This window comes from Taudactylus pleione, unplaced genomic scaffold, assembly GCF_031769625.1.
Source record: "Taudactylus pleione unplaced genomic scaffold, aTauple2 ptg000609l, whole genome shotgun sequence".
NCBI lineage: Eukaryota > Metazoa > Chordata > Amphibia > Anura > Myobatrachidae > Taudactylus > Taudactylus pleione.
This window is the reverse complement of record NW_028285011.1, coordinates 4,556,605-4,577,907: the sequence shown is the minus strand read 5'-3', so window position 1 is coordinate 4,577,907 and position 21,303 is coordinate 4,556,605. Positions and strand designations below refer to the sequence as shown.

Sequence of the window (21,303 nt, the reverse complement as noted above, 5' to 3'; positions counted from 1 at the left end):
ATGTAGCTGCTGACACCACCACAGATTGCTGTACACATGTAGCTGCTGACATCACCACAGTTATGGCTGTACACATGTAGCTGCTGACACCACCACAGATAGCTGTACACATGTAGCTACTGACACCACCACAGTTAGCTGTACACATGTAGCTACTGACACCACCACAGATAGCTGTACACATGTACCTGCTGACACCACCACAGTTAGCTGTACACATGTAGCTACTGACACCACCACAGATAAGCTGTACACATGTAGCTGCTGACATCACCACAGTTATAGCTGTAGACATGTAGCTGCTGCCACCACCACAGTTAGCTGTACACATGTAGCTGCTTCCACCACCAGTTAGCTGTACACATGTAGCTGCTGACACCACCACAGTTAGCTGTAGACTTGTAGCTGCTAACACCACCACAGATAGCTGTACACATGTAGCTGCTGACTCCACCACAGATAGCTGTGCACATCTAGCTGATGACACCACCACAGATAGCGATACACAAGTAGCTGCTGACACCACCACAGATAGCTGTACAGATGTAGCTGCTGACACCACCACAGTTATAGCTGTACACATGTAGCTGCTGACACCACCATAGTTAGCTGTACACATGTAGCTGCTGACACCACCACAGTTAGCTGAACACATGTAGCTACTGACACCACCACAGATAGCTGTACACATGTAGCTGCTGACACCACCACAGATAAGCTGTACACATGTAGCTGCAGACATCACCACAGTTATAGCTGTAGACATGTAGCTGCTGACACCACCACAGTTATAGCAGTACACATGTAGCTGCTGACACCACCACAGATAGCTGTACACATGTAGCTGCTGACACCACCACAGATAGCTGTACACATGTAGCTACTGACACCACCACAGTTAGCTGAACACATGTAGCTACTGACACCACCACAGATAGCTGTACAGATGTAGCTGCTGACACCACCAAAGTTATAGCTGTACACATGTAGCTGCTGACACCACCAGAGTTAGTTGTACACATGTAGCTGCTGACACCACCACAGATAGCTGTACACATGTAGCTGCTGACACCACCAAAGTTATAGCTGTACACATGTAGCTGCTGACACCACCACAGATATCTGTACACATGTAGCTGCTGACACCACCACAGTTACAGCTGTACACATGTAGCTACTGACACCACCACAGTTATAGCTGTAGACATGTAGCTGCTGCCACCACCACAGTTAGCTGTACACATCTAGCTACCGCCACCACCACAGTTAGCTGTACACATGTAGCTGTTGACACCACCACAGATAGCTGTACACATGTAGCTGCTGACACCACCACAGATTGCTGTACACATGTAGCTGCTGACATCACCACAGTTATGGCTGTACACATGTAGCTGCTGACACCACCACAGATAGCTGTACACATGTAGCTACTGACACCACCACAGTTAGCTGTACACATGTAGCTACTGACACCACCACAGATAGCTGTACACATGTACCTGCTGACACCACCACAGTTAGCTGTACACATGTAGCTACTGACACCACCACAGTTATTTGTACAGATGTAGCTGCTGACACCACCACAGGTAGCTGTACACATGTAGCTGCTGACACCACCACAGATAAGCTGTACACATGTAGCTGCTGACATCACCACAGTTATAGCTGTAGACATGTAGCTGCTGCCACCACCACAGTTAGCTGTACACATGTAGCTGCTTCCACCACCAGTTAGCTGTACACATGTAGCTGCTGACACCACCACAGTTAGCTGTAGACTTGTAGCTGCTAACACCACCACAGATAGCTGTACACATGTAGCTGTACACATGTAACTGCTGACACCACCACAGATAGCTGTACACATGTAGCTGCTGACTCCACCACAGATAGCTGTGCACATCTAGCTGATGACACCACCACAGATAGCGATACACAAGTAGCTGCTGACACCACCACAGATAGCTGTACAGATGTAGCTGCTGACACCACCACAGTTATAGCTGTACACATGTAGCTGCTGACACCACCACAGATAGCTGTACACATGTAGCTGCTGACACCACCACAGATAAGCTGTACACATGTAGCTGCTGACATCACCACAGTTATAGCTGTAGACATGTAGCTGCTGACACCACCACAGTTATAGCTGTACACATGTAGCTGCTGACACCACCACAGATAGCTGTACACATGTAGCTGCTGACACCACCACAGATAGCTGTACACATGTAGCTACTGACACCACCACAGTTAGCTGAACACATGTAGCTACTGACACCACCACAGATAGCTGTACACATGTAGCTGCTGACATCACCACAGTTATAGCTGTAGACATGTAGCTGCCGCCACCACCACAGTTAGCTGTACATATCTAGCTGCCGCCACCACCACAGTTAGCTGTACACATGTAGCTGCTGACACCACCACAGTTAGCTGTAGACATGTAGCTGCTGACACCACCACAGATAGCTGTACACATGTGGCTGCTGACACCACCACAGATAGCTGTACACATGTAGCTGCTGACACCACTACAGTTATAGCTGTACACATGTAGCTGCTGACACCACCACAAATAGCTGTACACATATAGCTGCTGACACCACCACAGATAGCTGTACACATGTAGCTGCTGACACCACCACAGATAGCTGTACACATGTAGCTGCTGACACCACCACAGATATCTGTACACATGTAGCTGCTGACACCACCACAGTTACAGCTGTACACATGTAGCTGCTGACACCACCACAGATAAGCTGTACACATGTAGCTGCTGACATCATCACAGTTATAGCTGTAGACATGTAGCTGCTGCCACCACCACAGTTAGCTGTACACATGTAGCTGCTGCCACCACCACAGTTAGCTGTACACATGTAGCTGCTGACACCACCACAGTTAGCTGTAGACATGTAGCTGCTGACACCACCACAGATAGCTGTACACATGTAGCTGTACACATGTAACTGCTGACACCACCACAGATAGCTGTACACATGTAGCTGCTGACTCCACCACAGATAGCTGTACACATCTAGCTGCTGACACCACCACAGATAGCGGTACACAAGTAGCTGCTGACACCACCACAGATAGCTGTACAGATGTAGCTGCTGACACCACCACAGTTATAGCTGTACACATGTAGCTGCTGACACCACCATAGTTAGCTGCACACATGTAGCTGCTGACACCACCACAGTTAGCTGAACACATGTAGCTACTGACACCACCACAGATAGCTGTACACATGTAGCTGCTGACACCACCACAGATAAGCTGTACACATGTAGCTGCTGACATCACCACAGTTATAGCTGTAGACATTTAGCTGCTGACACCACCACAGTTATAGCTGTACACATGTAGCTGCTGACACCACCACAGATAGCTGTACACATGTAGCTGCTGACACCACCACAGATAGCTGTACACATGTAGCTACTGACACCACCACAGTTAGCTGAACACATGTAGCTCCTGACACCACCACAGATAGCTGTACAGATGTAGCTGCTGACACCACCAGAGTTAGTTGTACACATGTAGCTGCTGACACCACCACAGATAGCTGTACACATGTAGCTGCTGACACCACCACAGATAAGCTGTACACATGTAGCTGCTGACATCACCACAGTTATAGCTGTAGACATGTAGCTGCCGCCACCACCACAGTTAGCTGTACACATCTAGCTGCCGCCACCACCACAGTTAGCTGTACACATGTAGCTGCTGACACCACCACAGTTAGCTGTAGACATGTAGCTGCTGACACCACCACAGATAGCTGTACACATGTGGCTGCTGACACCACCACAGATAGCTGTACACATGTAGATGCTGACACCACCACAGTTATAGCTGTACACATGTAGCTGCTGACACCACCACAAATAGCTGTACACATGTAGCTGCTGACACCACCACAGATAGCTGTACACATGTAGCTGCTGACACCACCACAGATAGCTGTACACATGTAGCTGCTGACACCACCACAGATATCTGTACACATGTAGCTGCTGACACCACCACAGTTACAGCTGTACACATGTAGCTACTGACACCACCACAGTTATAGCTGTAGACATGTAGCTGCTGCCACCACCACAGTAAGCTGTACACATCTAGCTGCCGCCACCACCACAGTTAGCTGTACACATGTAGCTGCTGACACCACCACAGTTAGCTGTAGACATGTAGCTGCTGACACCACCACAGATAGCTGTACACATGTAGCTGCTGACACCACCACAGATAGCTGTACACATGTAGCTGCTGACACCACCACATATAGCTGTACACATGTAGCTGCTGACACCACCACAGATAGCTGTACACATGTAGCTGCTGACACCACCACAGATAGCTGTACACATGTAGCTGCTGACACCACCACATATAAGTGTACACATGTAGCTGCTGACACCACCACAGATAGCTGTACACATGTAGCTGCTGACACCACCACAGTTATAGCTGTACACATGTAGCTGCTGACAACACCACAGATAGCTGTACACATGTAGCTGCTGACAACACCACAGATAGCTGCACACATGTAGCTGCTGACACCACCACAGATAGCTGTACACATGTAGCTGCTGACACCACCACAGTTATAGCTGTACACATGTAGCTGCAGACACCACCACAATTATAGCTGTACACATGTAGCTGCTGACACCACCACAGATAGCTGTACGCATGTAGCTGCTGACACCACCACAGTTATAGCTGTACACATGTAGCTACTGACACCACCACAAATAGTTGTACACATGTAGCTGCTTACACCACCACAGATAGCGGTACACATGTAGCTGCTGACACCACCACAGATAGCTGAACACATGTAGCTGCTGACACCACCACAGATATCTGTACACATGTAGCTGCTGACACCACCACAGTTACAGCTGTACACATGTAGCTACTGACACCACCACAGTTATAGCTGTAGACATGTAGCTGCTGCCACCACCACAGTAAGCTGTACACATCTAGCTGCCGCCACCACCACAGTTAGCTGTACACATGTAGCTGCTGACACCACCACAGTTAGCTGTAGACATGTAGCTGCTGACACCACCACAGATAGCTGTACACATGTAGCTGCTGACACCACCACAGATAGCTGTACACATGTAGCTGCTGACACCACCACATATAGCTGTACACATGTAGCTGCTGACACCACCACAGATAGCTGTACACATGTAGCTGCTGACACCACCACAGATAGCTGTACACATGTAGCTGCTGACACCACCACATATAGGTGTACACATGTAGCTGCTGACACCACCACAGATAGCTGTACACATGTAGCTGCTGACACCACCACAGTTATAGCTGTACACATGTAGCTGCTGACAACACCACAGATAGCTGTACACATGTAGCTGCTGACAACACCACAGATAGCTGCACACATGTAGCTGCTGACACCACCACAGATAGCTGTACACATGTAGCTGCTGACACCACCACAGTTATAGCTGTACACATGTAGCTGCAGACACCACCACAATTATAGCTGTACACATGTAGCTGCTGACACCACCACAGATAGCTGTACGCATGTAGCTGCTGACACCACCACAGTTATAGCTGTACACATGTAGCTACTGACACCACCACAAATAGTTGTACACATGTAGCTGCTTACACCACCACAGATAGCGGTACACATGTAGCTGCTGACACCACCACAGATAGCTGAACACATGTAGCTGCTGACACCACCACAGATAGCTGTACACATGTAGCTGCTGACACCACCACAGATAGCTGTACACATGTAGCTGCTGACATCACCACAGTTATAGCTGTACACATGCAGCTGCTGACACCACCAAAGATACCTGTACACATGTAGGTGCTGACATCGCCACAGTTATAGCTGTACACATGTAACTGCTGACACCACCACAGATAGCTGTACACATGTGGCTGCTGACACCACCACAGTTAGGTGTACACATGTAGCTGCGGACACCACCACAGATAGCTGTACACATGTAGCTGCTGACACCACCACAGATAGCTGTACACATGTAGCTGCTGACTCCACCACAGATAGCTGTACACATCTAGCTGCTGACACCACCACAGTTAGCTGAACACATGTAGCTACTGACACCACCACAGATAGCTGTACACATGTAGCTGCTGACACCACCACAGATAAGCTGTACACATGTAGCTGCTGACATCACCACAGTTATAGCTGTAGACATGTAGCTGCTGACACCACCACAGTTATAGCTGTACACATGTAGCTGCTGACACCACCACAGATAGCTGTACACATGTAGCTGCTGACACCACCACAGATAGCTGTACACATGTAGCTACTGACACCACCACAGTTAGCTGAACACATGTAGCTACTGACACCACCACAGATAGCTGTACAGATGTAGCTGCTGACACCACCAGAGTTAGTTGTACACATGTAGCTGCTGACACCACCACAGATAGCTGTACACATGTAGCTGCTGACACCACCACAGATAAGCTGTACACATGTAGCTACTGACACCACCACAGATAGCTGTACAGATGTAGCTGCTGACACCACCACAGTTATTTGTACACATGTAGCTGCTGACACCACCACAGGTAGCTGTACACATGTAGCTGCTGACATCACCACAGTTATAGCTGTAGACATGTAGCTGCCGCCACCACCACAGTTAGCTGTACACATCTAGCTGCCGCCACCACCACAGTTAGCTGTACACATGTAGCTGCTGACACCACCACAGTTAGCTGTAGACATGTAGCTGCTGACACCACCACAGATAGCTGTACACATGTAGCTGCTGACATCACCACAGTTATGGCTGTACACATGTAGCTGCTGACACCACCACAGATAGCTGGACACATGTAGCTACTGACACCACCACAGTTAGCTGTACACATGTAGCTACTGACACCACCACAGATAGCTGTACAGATGTAGCTGCTGACACCACCACAGTTATTTGTACACATGTAGCTGCTGACACCACCACAGGTAGCTGTACACATGTAGCTGCTGACACCACCACAGTTAGCTGTAGACATGTAGCTGCTGACACCACCACAGATAGCTGTACACATGTAGCTGCTGACATCACCACAGTTATGGCTGTACACAAGTAGCTGCTGACACCACCACAGATAGCTGTACACATGTAGCTGCTGACACCACCACAGTTATAGCTGTACACATGTAGCTGCTGACACCACCATAGTTAGCTGTACACATGTAGCTGCTGACACCACCACAGTTAGCTGAACACATGTAGCTACTGACACCACCACAGATAGCTGTACACATGTAGCTGCTGACACCACCACAGATAAGCTGTACACATGTAGCTGCTGACATCACCACAGTTATAGCTGTAGACATTTAGCTGCTGACACCACCACAGTTATAGCTGTACACATGTAGCTGCTGACACCACCACAGATAGCTGTACACATGTAGCTGCTGACACCACCACAGATAGCTGTACACATGTAGCTACTGACACCACCACAGTTAGCTGAACACATGTAGCTACTGACACCACCACAGATAGCTGTACCGATGTAGCTGCTGACACCACCAGAGTTAGTTGTACACATGTAGCTGCTGACACCACCACAGATAGCTGTACACATGTAGCTGCTGACACCACCACAGATAAGCTGTACACATGTAGATGCTGACATCACCACAGTTATAGCTGTAGACATGTAGCTGCCGCCACCAACACAGTTAGCTGTACACATCTAGCTGCTGCCACCACCACAGTTAGCTGTACACATGTAGCGGCTGACACCACCACAGATAGCTGTACAGATGTAGCTGCTGACACCACCACAGTTAGCTGTACACATCTAGCTGCTGCCACCACCACAGTTATAGCTGTACACATGTAGCTGCTGACACCACCACAGTTAGCTGTACACATGTAGCTGCTGACACCACCACAGTTAGCTGTACACATGTAGCTGCTGACACCACCACAGATAGCGGTACACATGTAGCTGCTGACTCCACCACAGATAGCTGTACACATGTAGCTGCTGACACCACCACAGATAGCTGTACACATGTAGCTGCTGACACCACCACAGATAGCTGTACACATGTAGCTGCTGACACCACCACAGATAGCTGTACACATGTAGCTGCTGACATCACCACAGTTATAGCTGTACACATGTAGCTGCTGACACCACCACAGATAGCTGTACACATGTAGATACTGACACCACCACAGTTAGCTGTACACATGTAGCTACTGACACCACCACAGATAGCTGTACACATGTAGCTGTACACATGTAGCTGCTGACACCACCACAGATAGCTGTACACATGTAGATACTGACACCACCACAGTTAGCTGTACACATGTAGCTACTGACACCACCACAGATAGCTGTACACATTTAGCTGTACACATGTAGCTGCTGTCTCCACCACAGACAGCTGTACACATGTAGCTGCTGACACCACCACAGATAGCTGTTCACATTTAGCTGCTGACACCACCACAGTTATAGCTGTACACATGTTGGTGAGAGTGATAAATTCTTGATCACAGTCATCACACAGTGGAGCAGTTGTGACATGAGTAATAGCGAGAGAAGAATTCTCTTCTTGGGAAGAAAAATAGCCCAGCAAAAAATGTGCTTTACAGAAAGCCACATGCTTGTCCATGGTAATCATAGTCTACTTATTTGTAATCAGTTCCTCTTTTCATTAGCAGTGGGATTAAAGTCATTCATTATTATTTATTTATCTCTCTTAATGGCAGTTAGATTAACATTTAATTGACTGATATTGATTGTCTACCTTTATTTCCTTTCTGTAGTCATCAGCATCGCTCAGTATTTCCTCCCTCCGGACCCTTGCCACCTCACCGGAGGTTGTTTGGACAAAATAGGTAAGATTTTCACAGTCGTGGATAATGGATCCTGAAATTAGATTACTTATCAGATTTAGGCTTGGCAACAACTACAAAAACGCAGATATCCTGATATTTCATAAAATTTTGCCACTTTTTAACTCTGTAATTCACAAAGTGATTTTTGTTGAATTCACCCTCAAGATCACTGAGGTTTTCCTATTCACCTCAATGGACCAAATTATTTCACAATGTTAAAATAATGGTTGCATTTAAATGAATGAGAAAAGCTGTATCTGTTAGGCACACAGTGGCACAGTGGTTATCATTGCTACCTCACAGCACTGGGGTCATGGGTTTGAGTCTAACCAAGGCACTATCTGGGTGAAGGCTGTTTCTCCCCATGTGTGTGTGGTAGGGAATTTAGAATATAAGCACCACTGGACTTTTGTATAATTACATACTAGCAGTTGTCCCAGGCAATGCCTGTGTTTTTATTCTCTCTTGCTCTTTCCTCCTATCTTTCTTCAGCCTTACGCCTCTTTTTATTGTCTGCTCTCTCCCCCTATTGCTACATATTTCTGTTCCTCATCTCCCTTTCCTTATTCTTCTCTTTAGTCCTTTCTCCCTCCTTCAATTCTCCTCTATATTTTTCTCTTGCTACTCTGTCTCTCTCTTGCCTCTTATCTCTTCACTCCTCTTCTATTTTGCTCTTTTTCTCCCATCTGTTTCGTGCTCTTCTCGGTCTTGAATTCTTCCAATTGTTGTCAGTCAGTGTCTGGTCAATACGCGCAGTACATCTCAGTGTGTGCACATCAGACCTAATGTGCATGAGTGTGAGCCTAGATTGTTTTTAAACTTTACTGAATAGTGATATCATTTTTATCAGCACTTGGCTATAAATGTGTATCTTCATCTGTATCCAGAGTTATATGCGGTGCACCTGCCCCTTATCCATATACTTGTCATATCTTGGTTTTTATTACTAGTTCTAGATTACCACCTAAAGCCATCAGAAGCTCTGTTCTGACTTTGACCATGCACAAGTGAATGCAGTTATCTGGCTACACCAAAGCCAAACTCCTATCAATATGCTGCATACAGAACTTCTCTTGTAGGACACTAAAATGTCCACCTATCAGGGGTGATTTAATAATATGTAATTTAATCCAAACTGCATGCTTTTTATATTTTATTCTGTATATGCTGTTCTCAACGGAGGGAGATTGTTTGCAGTTAGAATTTAGTGCAACAAACAATCCTCCGAATTGGTTCAAATGCAACACAACAGCTCAAACAATAGAAATTGTGAGAAACAAGGGACTACAAGGATATACTTTGGTATTTTATGCATTTATGTTACAATTTTGTTTCTTATACAGAAAGCATTTTAAAATAACAATTCATCGAAATGACTGTGTCCATACCTTCTTCATACCATCCATTGTGAGAGCAGACAGACAACACCCTTTGTCCTGGGAGAAGTGGGTGCTCGCCATTCATGTCTGGGCCCACTACAGTAGTTTGACATGGAAATTACAATTAATGATCAATAATACATTTTTACTTATGCAATAAAAAAATATATACTCTAATGACTTTTGTTATTGTTTAAACATGCTAGTTTTCACATACGTACTCTTAATATATTCTGAATTATTTAACAACTTGGTACAAATAGCGCAAGTGTGATATAAGCTTTAAGAGTTTCCAGTCAATGAATGTGAATACAATAGTTATATTTAACAGACTAACAGTGATTGGTGCAGAAACAATTTGATATAACCTATCTATCACACTTCTCCTATTTGAACCATGTCATTAAATAGCCCTATTATGTATTTTTGCTATATCGGTTTATGTAAAATGTTATATTTTAAATAGCCAAAATAACAATAACCACTGATTATCTAAAGTTTTAATGTGTGAAAATAGTTATGTAAAAATAATATGGAACTTGCAATTCAAGGTGTGCAATAGTCATTTTAGAATGAACAGCCTAAGGAAATATGGAACAGAGGGCCTGATTCAGAGCCGCTCGTAAGCGGCCGCTCATTCGTAGTCAGTCGATGTTGTACACATGTTTATTTTTTTTCTTATTTTTTTGGTGGACAAGAAACCAGTCGTCCTTTTGTTTTTTGCTAAGTATTAATTAAAACTCATAAATTTTTTTTATCCCTTGTTTTGTTTAAAAAAATTAAATGTTTCTATTTCCGTTGTATTGTTTCTAAGTTTGTTTGAGGGATTACCTTTTATCCCGTTTTGGAATAAATCAACAATAGAATTTTCACGATTTTTATCATAATTTTATTAAATGATTGTGTCCATTTTTTTTTTGTTTTATTTTATTTTTGCCAGAAACATATTTTTAATAAGGTAACAAAAAGTAAAAATGATTTGGCACACACACACACAAAATAAGTGGCATTTGAACTTTAAAAAAAAAAAAAAACAATTCACAAGAAAGGAGAGGGAGGTTGTTGTCATGAAGGAATATGGGGTAAACACAGAGATGGATTGTGGGGTAATTAGCCAGTGCTGTCATCGCCTTTTAGGCCTTTTGGCCGGGGGTTGGAGGGAGCCGGAACGGGCCCGGGAGCTCCTTCGGCTGGCCTGGCCAGAGGCAGATGTTGTGGCCTCTGGACTAGGCATAGGGCTAGGCACATTTGGAGGGATGGCTGTTGTTGTGCCAGAGGTGGAGGGTCCTGATGTTCCGGCAGGAAGGGAGGCCGGCTCCAACATGTGCTGGCGAACGAGCTGCTCCAGGGCATTTGCAATTCTCACGTTGGCCGCAGTATTTTCCTCCAGGGCGTCCGCCACCCGTAGCAGATTGGCATCCATCCTCAGCAGAATCTCGGTGTGCTGATCCGTTTTAACATTGATATCAGTGAGGAGGGCCACTGCCTGTGAGGGGGAATGCCCTGGACTGTCTGCCACAGGGTCCCCAGCCGGAACTACTGCTTCCTCCCCTGAAGAGCCAGAAGAAATTCTGCGGCCAAAGCTCACCTCTGGAGCAGACTCATCCGCCTGTGTCTCTGTGAGAAAAAAGAGAAAAGATTAAAATTCAAATCGAGATATTTTACAAAACACATTTCTGAGTAGTTAACATTACAAAATTTACCTGGGGCAACATGAGGAGCCGCAAAGTCTGGCATGTCGGTATCCATGTTCGACGCGCCAAACACCTCCTCATCCTGCACACACCCCTGGGCCAGCTCCTCCAAATCCGTGAGCTCAAGTGACACAGGGGTGGGACCCCCACCTGTTCCCCCTGCATGCCTAGCCCTATCAGCCTTTTTTTGTTTAAGCCGATATTTGAAGTCGCTCCATCTGTTGGTTAAAAAGTTGGCATTATTACTGCAGTATTTGGACCTGTAACCATTTTTTAGTCAAATGTAGTTTTTACGTACCGGCGTTTGACCTCCCGGGTTGAACGTTCAAACTCACCCACCCCATTGACAGTACTGGCTATGTCGTCCCACAGTTTCCATCTCTGGGTTGCACCCATATTCCTTGGTGCCTGTGCCAGGTTGTCGTTGCACATTTGCACCAAAACCTCCATCTCCTTCCTTGTGAATTGTGGCTGCCTTTTTTTTTTTGGCCCTAGTTTGCCTACTAGGCCCAGCAGCCTCTTCCATGGCATCCTCCACACCTTTTTTTAAATGGTTGAAAATTTTTTAAAGTTAAATGTTTCAAAATGTAATGTTAAACATAATCATTTTCACATACTTTTTTATAATAATTACATGGCGCCTCTTGGCTAGTACTTTGCTGCTCTGTACTCATTGTCGTTTCCCAATGTAGCAGACCGATTTTGGCCTTCAGTGACGTTTTTATACTTGCGTCAGCATTATTCGGCCGCATCATTACTTGTGCGCTCCTATTGTCCGTCCTTAATTTGAGCGGGATAATAATGACTATTTATGGCTTGGTGTGACTCCATTCAAGGTGGCATTTTTGGATTGTTGGAGGTTTCTCGGTGTAGTGGTTGGTTCTTTGTTTGTTGGTTCGTGAAGGAGTAGTTGGTATTTTTGGGCCGGAGCATTTTTTTATTACTTTCTTTGTTTACGTTAGCATTTTTGCGTTTCATTTTTTTTTAGTTTTATTTTTGAGTAAGTAATTCAATAATTCCCATAAATATTTATTATTAAATTGTTTTAAATTTTTTTTTTCATTTTTTTTTTAACAGTTATTTTGGCTGTGACCAAGTGACCTTTTCGAACTTTGGGATATTTGTCTGTTTTTGGTAAGTGTTTTTGTTTTTATTAATTATCAAATTAGATGTGTTGGTCTTAGCATATGTTTCGCTAAGTAATGTGTGCTTGTTCTGTGTAAAATCATGTCTTAACTCTAAATGTAGCGTACTATTTTGCGAACTAATGTGTGCTTGTTCTGTGTAAAATCATGTCTTAACTCTAAATGTAGCGTACTATTTTGCGAACTAATGTGTGCTTGTTCTGTGTAAAATCGTGTCTTAACTCTAAATGTAGCGTACTATTTTGCGAACTAATATGTGCTTGTTCTGTGTAAAATCATGTCTTAACTCTAAATGTAGCGTACTATTTTGCGAACTAATGTGTGCTCCCTTCTCTAAATTTTCGACAACTATATTTGGCTTAATTCCTAGTTTATTAAATTAATCATATAAATATTTTCTAATTTTGAAATGTAGGTGGATTTAGCACATGACACGACCCAGGCCTGTAAGAATCTTTGGTTTTCTTTGAAAAGATAAGTATATTTTTCTTCACACATTTGTCTAAAACAATAAATACCTGGCTTAACATTTCAGGTTGATGTTGGTCGTATTATATTGGCCATGGTTCCAGAACCCGACCAACCTCAACTTCGTCCCAGGCGTAGGCCTCGTAGGCGTGCAAGGCCCCAGATATATAAAACACGTGTCACCCTTTTTGGAATGCCAGATGATGTGGTGTTAAGGCGCTACCGTCTTCCGCCACAAATCATCATAGACACTCTCTCATTAATAGAGAGTGATCTTGAACGGCAAATTTACAGTCCTACAGCAATACCACCACTTAATTAATGTCGGTGTTACATTTTTGTGCCTCAGGATCCTTTCAAACCACCGTGGGAATAGTGGCCAGAATCTCCCAATCCTCCTTTTCAAGGATCCTGAGGGCAGTGATGGATGCACTTTTTAAACACCTCCATCATTTTATTAAAATGCCATTGGATATGGGTTCCCTTAATGTGGTGAAGGCTAATTTTTACCACATTGCTGGCTTCCCACACATCATAGGGGTTGTGGATGGCACTCACATACCACTTCAGCCTCCAGCAAGGCTGGAGGCAATATTTAGGAACCGAAAGCACTTTCACTCGATGAATGTAATGGTGGTATGTGATGCCTCCCTATAGATCCTGTCCCTGAATGCCACATTCCCAGGCAGTGCACATGATTCCTTCGTCATCCGGCAATCAGGGATTTGGCACAAATTAAACAACCTACAAGCTGGTGATGCATGGCTTCTGGGTAAGTTGACACCTTCTGTTGAAACCAATGCAAAGCTTGGTACACAATGGTCCTGATGTTGTTTTTTATATTTTCACAGGAGACAGTGGTTACCCTTGCACGCCCGAGCTGCTCATTCCTTATTTGGTTCCCACACCAGGGCCACAAAGTCAGTATAATTCCGCACTTACAGCCACCAGGCAGGTGGTGGAGTGCTGTATCGGCCTTTTAAAAGTCCGATTCAGATGCCTCCACCGCTCTGGTGGCGAGCTCATGTATTTGCCAGCTATGGTTTCGAAAATTGTGGTCCTGTGTGGGATATTTCACAACATCGCCATAAGGAGTGGTGTCCCAATGCAGCCAGAGGATGCCTTCCCTGAGGACGGCCCCCCCGAGGTTGGTCGGAGGTCAGTATGTGGGGGGGCCATACGCGATGAAGTTGTTGCCAGATTTTTTAGGTAATTATTTCCACAAATTAATTTAATTGACACAATGTAGACATGTAATATTTTAATGTACACTTTTAACTTTTTTTTTGTTTGTTTTCTTTATTCCCTCAAATGACCATAAAAATCCATACATACTACTTGATCAACACAAATGACTTTATGTGGACACATTGGATATAACTTCGGGAACATTGATTTCTTCTCCTCATTTGTGGATTCATGTTGGCATGCTACTTCTTCAAACAGTTCCTGATTTATTTATTTTTTTGGGTGGATTTTGTTGTTGTTTGGACTTTTGTGTGTGTTTTCAATGTGTGAATTTATTGTGTCAATTCACTTGGTGCTTATTATTTGTGTGCATTAAATTAATTTTTTACGTTCACCAACCATTTACTTCGTAAATTACAGCCAAGTGTAACCTGTTCCAAAAAATGAAAACTTGCTTAATGCCTAATACTGTAATTTCTAAATTTGGAACCTTTTGTACCCTGCTTTGTTGCTAAAACCAAACACCAAAGGTATTATGGTGAATCAGTATGTTTTCAATTCTAGGCCTAAGCAGGTAGATTTAATTTTTACATTACCCCCCCAAAAAAATAAAAAAAATTTGAGGTTAATTCTACAAACCTATTGGTATTGTTATGTGTTTAATGTGCAAGCTTACATACTTACTTGAGCTTTCTCTAAACAAATTTATATTACTTAAAAACTCAGGGACAAATAGTAGACTTATGTAAGGTTCAACAATCTAAGATTTACAGACAAGGAATGAGACTTAAATAAATATAAATAAACTTTATTTTTGTTTTTTTGAAAGTAAAAAATTTAGTGGCACAGGATCGCCAAAAGGTGGTCCAATGCCACCAGCATGGCAATAACATGTCCCCTGAGATCTTGCAATACGCCAGCAATTGCCTTGCTACGCCTCTGGTCCTCTGTGGGTTAAAAAAATGTGCGGATTACTAAAATGACACCTTCATTTAGATTTTAAAAACCAACAAAACATTCAGACTACCCCCAAAAAAACATCAGTTACCAAAACATATCCAAAACAAAAGGAATGCAAAACGAAAAGATTTAAAACAAATAAGGGCCCAAAATGAAGAAATACAAAAAAGAAAAAAAAAAAAAACTAAGGAAACATTTGTTGGTACCGTAAACAAGAAAGACACAAGTGTGAGTGTTTGGACATGTGTCATATGTGTAAGGGGAAAACATCCTTGACATTGTTTCCCAAAGATATATATAAAAAACATTTTAACTACTTTACTATTTGGAACTGCACAGGCAAAAGGACAACATCAACCAAAATATAAAAATTGGAAAATAAAACATAGTTTAAAATGTAAACATACCGGGCACACTGCTGACTGGGCCTGGAGCCACGAATTCCTCCTCATTGGATGTGGGCCAGTGGCTCATGGAAGGAGGAGGGGTCATGTGGGATGAAGTGGAGGGTGAGGAAAAGAGAGGGGGGGTTTGAGGGGAGGGGGAATTTGGAGGGATGGTAATGTGAGGAGAGGGAGGGGACTGACGGTCGGCAAGGTCTGGGGTGGAGGGGAATTTGGGGAAGAGTGGGCAGAGGATGTTTGGGTGGGAGTGGGGGGTAGGGGATGAGCCGCACGTCGGCGACGTCTGAGTCTCCGCTCTGCCCCTAAATGATGGTGAAAATCATTTTTAATTACAAATGACCTTTTTTTTTTTTTTTTTTAAACCAAAAATAAAAAAACAAACAACAGGGCTATACTGTAAACATGCACACGCAGGTATGAGCCAAAATAAACCAACAGGGCTATACTGTAAACATGCACACGCAGGTATGAGCCAAAATAAACCAACAGGGATATACTGTGTAAACATGCACACGCAGGTATGAGCCAAAATAAACCAACAGGGATATACTGTAAACATGCACACGCAGGTATGAGCCAAAATAAACCAACAGGGATATACTGTAAACATGCACACGCAGGTATGAACCAAAATAAACCAACAGGGATATACTGTAAACATGCACACGCAGGTATGAGCCAAAAAAAATAAAATAAATAAAAACATACACAGAAAGACTTACTTTGGGCAATCCGGAGACGCAAAAAGGCCAGCAGGCGTGGTGATCTGCGCTGCAGATCCGACCACCTGCGTTCCAATTGGCCGATATTTCGTCGATAGCCGAGGCAGCGGCGCACCTCCGCGTAGGCCCTCCGCTTCATGAGGTTGGTGATGGGGGGCGGATGGTCCGTTATTTGGTGGTCCATCACCTCAGTGAGGACCAGTAGCTCACGCCTACAAAAAGCGGTGGCTCTCATGATGGCAATGATTTTTTTTACACAAAACAGTTTTAATAAAGGTCCTAGAAAAAATTTGATTGGCTAATGTGCTTTGTAAATTAACAGGAACAATTCTATTGGTTATTGTATGAGTCATGTGACCTACACCCTCACAAATATAATGTGAGTTATGATAGGCTTGATGCAGTGACATGCGTAAGCTAATTTAAATATAAAAATTAAAGTATTAAAATCTGCCTATAAAAAAAACGCAAAACAATATTAGCATTCAAACAAACTTTTAATTTAGAAAAACCATCCCCTTGGTCAAACCGTACGTATTCTGCGGAACAAATGACACACACTAACAAGAATAAAGTTTATTGACATTTAAAAAAAAAACAGGATTGCAAACATGTGAATAACAATTAAGGTAATTAATATAGTGATTGCCAGTAATCGATTCAAGTATGTTTGCAGAATGAAATAGCAGGCAATCGAAAACTGACAGGGCCACTTCCGGAATTGACTTGTGCGAGCGCTCCCTGCAACCAAAGAGGGGACGGACGCTCGCTATTTTGAACGTTCGCTAGCTAGAGGAGGGGTTGGGAGAATATGGGGCGGAAGGTTAGCTACGAGCGAACATGCGAGCGAGCGCTTGAATTTAAATTTTTCCGCTCGTACGGCGGACGAGCGAACGGCCACTTGCGTCCGGGTCTGAATCAGGCCCAGAGTAATTAAACTTGTAAGGTAGCAGTACACTTTTAGCTAAAGAGCCAGGCTATAACAGAAAAGCTTCTATTTATCACTGTTGAGTAGCACTGAGAGAAATGTACTGAGCACTTGGAGGTATTTTCCCCTTATTTATACTGTATGTATTGTATCTGTTTGTTAACAACAAAGAAAAAGACAGTAATTTCTGTTGCTAGTGGTAAGTGGTTAGTGCAGCACACTCTCTTCTCAGGAACACCATGTACACTTAATGGTAGAAGCTAGCAGCCAATAATACAATTGAGGCATCTCTTGTTAAACAACTACTGACACATTTTCCAGCCAGTACAGTTACCAAGCTTCTTAAGTAATCAGATGTTCCAAAGGTATAACCCTGCTGTATGGAGCTGTGCGCACAGAAAAGGTAATCACAATTATAAGAAATCATTCATTTAACTTAAAAATAGCAACTTAGCTAGGACAACAACAAGAAACTGGGACCCCATGTCACATTTAGCTCATCCCATAGAATAAGGCCCATTAATTATTTTGGTTATTAAATTAAATAAAACAGGTATAAGAACAGATTCCAAATTATTAACTTTATTTGGGGTTATCGGAATATTATATAATGGGAAAATAAAGAATATAGATGTAAAAATCCTGGGATACATTATTAGCATAGTCAAATCAGTAGCAGGAGCGGAACTGCCGAGATAATGTAGGCAGTCGCATCCAGGCACCATCCCTGATGAGGCAACTTTTTTCCATTGTCCAGGTTTCCAGTTCCACCGTACTATAAGCAAAATGCACCTGAAGCCCTCAGTTTGTGTCCTGGGCTTGCTGCTCTGCCTCTGACAGAGGAGCCGAGTAGGGATGCAATCGACCATCTATGGTTAACAACAATCGATGGTTAACAACTGATGGTAGATAGTTTTGCTATTGATGGCAGATATCCAATGGTTCTCCACCATCCATGGTAAAGGGCCCCTGGATGGTTCTTATTTTCTTTCTACCTGGTGCTGGGACACAGAGTCCAGCTCCGCCCCCAGAAATGGACCGCAAAGCCCTTCTTCAACCTTAGATTGGCTGGTGTAACCATCAATGGTTGCCCTGTCGATAGTTTCATCCACCAATGGTGACCACTGATGGGCATCCCTAAAGCCATGCGCTGATCAGTATCAGTGGCGGCCCGCTCCCACTCCGACTTGGTGTACTGCCCCTGCTTGCAGAAGTGACGCATGGAGTGTGGTTTGGCATGCAGCGCAGATCAGCTTCACTGGGGATTCGAAAGGTGTCTAGCCTTAGGCAGCGGAAGGTAGTATCATTTTTGTCATGGTTATGGCGATAGCAAATTCAAAAACAGAATAAGTAAAAACAGATTGTAATGGTCACCTTTAGTACAGTTCCATTGTTTGCTCTCTACGCTCTATGTCTTCCCCCAATTTTAAGTCCTCACAGGGTTTGTGTGTCTGCAGGACCATAACTAGGGGTGTGCGAGCAGTGCTGCTGCACAGAGCACAGAGCCCTGTGGGCAGCAATGCCTCTCACCAACGGCCCCAGGCTGTGTCTGGCTAGCAGGGTGCCTGAAACAGAATAATGGTAAGAATTTTTTGCAAAGAACAAAAAATTAGAGGTTAAAGAGAAATATGCCTTTGTTGGGGCACTCTTGGAAAACAAATTATTAATTACTTTACGTATGGTAGATGGATAGTGAATTAAAACGTAACGTTTAATGCACAACCTAAAAGAAATTCTCTCTTATAGGTAACTAATAAAAAAAGGTAAATAGTACCGGAGAGTACACAATCATGAATGAAAACAGAGAAAGTATATATATATATTTTGCTGACCATCACAGTATCAGTGTGGGATATACAGTATATATATATATATATATATATATATATATATATATATATATATATATATATCTCCCACAATATGCTATGGCCATATTCTTACCATTATTGTGTACTGCACAAATCCTGTAGGAGCACCACCAACCCCGTGTCATCTTACTGTTCTAAATATATGATAGACCTTTGATGTTGTTTTTTTCATTCTATAAACCATAGTGGACTAGTAAAGAAATGTAATCAAATTAATTTTTCTTATTTAGTTTGTGAACTTGTGCGGACTCTACCCCCTCTTTCCTGTACCTGTGCCTGGAACAGAACCCTGCAGCCAGAATCGCTGCTGTGGTGCTGCCAGAAGCATTCTTTGGACACTCCAGACGTGCACAAAGCAGCTCTTACAGCCCCCTGGAGCTGTATCCTGAGGATGCTCCAGTCTGTGCTGTAAATTCCGAAGCTGCCGGCCCTGCCCCCACCAAACGATGTCATGCGCTCAGTGAGCGTGACCGGCACAGGGCGCAGAAAAGTAATTTTACGGCGCTGTGTGTCTGATAGCAGCTTTGGGTATAGCCTAATAAAATATAAAAGTTCAAATGTCCAAAAATAAAGTCCAAATGTTTATTATTAATGGAGTTTATCCATATCTTCATAGATCATCATAAATGTATTTGTTTATTTATATATATATATATATATATATATATTTGTGGCTGGATGTTGTACTAAGGGCATGAACCCGGTAGGGTGGGTTGTACTAAGGGCAGAAAGGAAGAAGTGCAGTAAATGCCGCTTTCGGTGGTTTTACCGCATTTCTCATGGGTAATGCCATCTTTAGATATAGTCGCTGGTATGTACCAGATAATGGGCTATATGTACGGCATTGTGGATGTGATGCTTAGTACATCCCGCCACTAGTCAGGTAATGCACTCTGGTTGGGGTCACTGTCTGGACAGATTTTCCATTCACTCCAATAAATCCTATCAGATGAGGATCGCAGAAAGCAGCTGCTTATTGTGAGGTGTAGACCAGGTGTAACGCTGTGGGACCAAAATCTAAAATGAGGGAAAGAACTGAGCACATGAAATACAATTTATGTGGATATTAGGCCAAGCAAAAGTGTGCATGCATAGGATACAATGTAATTGGCTGAATCAGGGATGACTCAGCATGTCTGCTGGTAATTCAAAATATATTTAAATATGGTAAAATGATTTAGAGGGGTATTCATGAAAGCTTGGAGTGATAAAATTGTGAAAGATAAAGTACCGACCAATCAACTCCAAAGTGACAGAATCTGATTGGTTAGTATTGTATCTCTCATAATTTTATGTCTCTTTTAGCTTTCAGAATATCCCCCATAATCATCCACCGTTAGTAGCAGGGAATGCCAGGACTCCGCTTTCTAGATTTCTGGTACAATATCTCATAGAATAAGCTGGTGTAAATGACCGTCTCCAAATTAACAGAACATATTTTAATATTCCTCTCTCCTGCTGCCTTTATAAGGGGCCTGATTCAGAGATGGACGCTTTGTCGATGCTGCACACAAGCGGCCAATGTTATCAGTCTGTGCATGCGTCGGGGGTCGCACTGTGCATGGGTCACGATGGGCACCGCTC

At 43.5% G+C, this 21,303-nt stretch overlaps 1 protein-coding gene and 1 long non-coding RNA gene across 2 annotated transcripts in view; one reads left to right on the top strand and one right to left on the bottom strand.

Moving 5' to 3' along the window:
- Positions 1–8,960, top strand: part of LOC148480586 (uncharacterized) — a 174,472-nt gene extending 165,512 nt beyond the window's left edge. The window contains exon 3 of the long non-coding RNA XR_015871959.1: positions 8,889–8,960. This is a non-coding gene — a long non-coding RNA (uncharacterized LOC148480586). The remainder of the gene's footprint in view (positions 1–8,888) is intronic.
- VWA3B (von Willebrand factor A domain containing 3B) overlaps positions 1–21,303 on the bottom strand; it is a 201,201-nt gene that overhangs the window by 46,341 nt on the left and 133,557 nt on the right. Inside the window, exons 29-30 of the mRNA XM_088454098.1 lie at positions 10,349–10,435; positions 8,870–8,991 (exon numbers count right to left, since the gene is read on the bottom strand). Of these exons, the coding sequence (XP_088310224.1) occupies positions 8,870–8,991; positions 10,349–10,435 (209 nt within the window). The remainder of the gene's footprint in view (positions 1–8,869; positions 8,992–10,348; positions 10,436–21,303) is intronic.